Source organism: Myotis lucifugus, unplaced genomic scaffold, assembly GCF_000147115.1.
Source record: "Myotis lucifugus unplaced genomic scaffold, Myoluc2.0 scaffold_124, whole genome shotgun sequence".
NCBI classification, from domain to species: Eukaryota; Metazoa; Chordata; class Mammalia; order Chiroptera; family Vespertilionidae; genus Myotis; species Myotis lucifugus.
Genome location: NW_005871172.1, coordinates 861,971 through 864,258, shown reverse-complemented (window position 1 = coordinate 864,258; position 2,288 = coordinate 861,971). Strand labels below are relative to the sequence as shown.

Sequence of the window (2,288 nt, the reverse complement as noted above, 5' to 3'; positions counted from 1 at the left end):
CTTCTCATTTGCCCTGAGTGCAATGACTTATCTGTTCCTCGCTCCATCTTACCCGATGTGGTCCCCATCCAGTGATGAATGTTTGAACTTGAGCCTGTCACTGCCCACTATGGGTGTGTGCAGGAAGCCCACCCAATAGGCAATGTCAGCTTGCATGGCTAAATAATAGTTTGCTTGGCATTCAGGGTTTTGCATGGCCTGGATCATCTGATCTATTTCCATTTACTCCCAGGAGTAATGAATGCACCTGAGTTTATTTCAGAGGACACAAGAGTATACAAAATAAAAATGTAAAGTTTCTCCTAATCTCAATCACCAATAGCAACCGATGTTTACAGTTCCCATTTTAACTCTTTTACAAGTTATATTATAGCTTTGTGTAATGAAACCTCCTTTCTAGTTGTGACTTATCAATATCAACACCTGTGTAAACTGTGTTCCTTTTTAGCAGATAAAGAATTTAGCACACCACGTGCACTACTTGTCACATCTCTCTCTCCCTAGGACATTTGTTAGCTAGATTTCTTTTACATGATGTGGGGACAACCAGTGTTTTCAGCTTTAGTTCCTATAACTTCCTTTCATGTGCCCATGCCGCAGCCAAATTGAGTTACATAGCATTTCCTCAAAAAGTTAACTATGAAACATTGGAAACAGTGAGAGAAACTTATTCACTCATTTCTGTGTTTACCCAACTCTACTAATACTGTGTGCTATACTGTGCCAGGCAGTGATCCAGGCAGAGAAGATGCTGTGGACAAATGCTACCAGAGGGCCTTTCACAGGCCCAATTTCTTGGACTGTGCTTATCAAAAGATATCATTTTCCCTAAACCCAGACAACCCAATGAGATTAGAGGTAGGCCAACTCATTTATTCAAGCTTTTACCCTGGGGAATGCCCCCAACCAAAGCACTAAGCACGAATGTAAAGGACCTATAGTCTGTGAGAAACATAAGGAATCTTCATTTTCTATCCAATCAGGTAGAACAATTTCTGAATGACTATTTATGGTTTTGGACAGGGATTCTTTTTCTTAATTTATTAAATATTACCTCAGAAGTCAATAATATATTAGAGGCTTCAAATATATTAACCACTGATGTTTATGAAATATTTAGTCATATTTGACACCTGGCTGAGTCCTTTTCATCTGTTTTCTAATTTATTCCCCACTATGATTCTATGAGCAGATGATTTCACCACATTTTACAATGAATTAATGGAGGCTTGGAGAGGACAGCTGCAGGACCAGGACTTCAGTCCTGGATTTGTCTGATTCAGAGAGGAATTCTTTCTGTTGCAATGAAAACTGTAAAGAATAAATCCAGAAGATTACATGAGAAATTTATTGGTAATGTCAAGGACGATGGAGAGGTATAACGTTCAGACTAATGCTTTCTCTGAGAAAAACTAGGACAGCCAGATAAAAAACAACCTATTTGAAGAGATTGGGGAATCACTGACACATTATGAGGCTGAGGCTGAGAGAAGACTAGATACTTTCCAAGCCTGGCAGGGCAGCAGTGAGTCTCAAAGTTACCCCAGACTGATCAGGACAGAGGCTCTCATCCCTCCCCCAGACTGCTTCCCGACATGGCCAGGGTTTCCCCAGGAAGGCTTTCTCCAGGTTCATCCACCTCAGGAGTGTCCTGCAGAGCCCTCTGGAGAACCAGTCTCAGGGTGTGTCTCCGCTTCCACCATCGCTGCCTGAAGGAGCCAACAAGGAAGTAAATGATCGGGTTGGCACAGCTGTTGACACAGGACAGGAATATTACAAACTGGACAAGATCAAACAAGGCAGGAAACCAGAATAAGATGTTCCAGTGAATGCCGAAGGGTAGGCCACAGAGAAGGAAGACCAGCACGGTGAGTATGATGGTCACGTAGAGCCTTGTGGGCGGCACCCGGTGGGAGCCACACAACAGTCTGGTCATCAGGGCCAGGCTGGACCCAGAGAGAAGCACAAATAACAAAATCAGCCATGACACAGTGATGATATCCCACGCTAAGCACCAACTATCCATTACATTCGATCTCATGAAGCCACAGTAGTTCCCTTCCAGGATGCTCTGCAGCAGGGATAGGGCCCAGAGCAGGGCACACATGATGGTGGACATGTGTCTGGGGCGGCGGCAGCGGTACCAGATGGGCCACAGGACAGACATGCAGCGCTCAGTGCTGATGGCGCTGAGAAAGCTCAGGCCTGAGATGTAGGCAAAGGTTGACACAGGCGAGAGAAATCTGCTAATTATTCTCTAGTGTCAAAATCAAAGTTGAAAACTAAAG

The 2,288-nt window shown here is 43.9% G+C and overlaps 1 protein-coding gene across 1 annotated transcript in view; it reads right to left on the bottom strand.

The window, feature by feature from the left end:
• Positions 1–1,517: 1,517 nt before the first annotated feature.
• LOC102428294 (mas-related G-protein coupled receptor member X1-like) overlaps positions 1,518–2,288 on the bottom strand; it is a 3,949-nt gene continuing 3,178 nt past the window's right edge. The window contains exon 3 of the mRNA XM_023758157.1: positions 1,518–2,259. Within this exon, the coding sequence (XP_023613925.1) occupies positions 1,568–2,259 (692 nt within the window). The 3' untranslated portion in view covers positions 1,518–1,567. The remainder of the gene's footprint in view (positions 2,260–2,288) is intronic.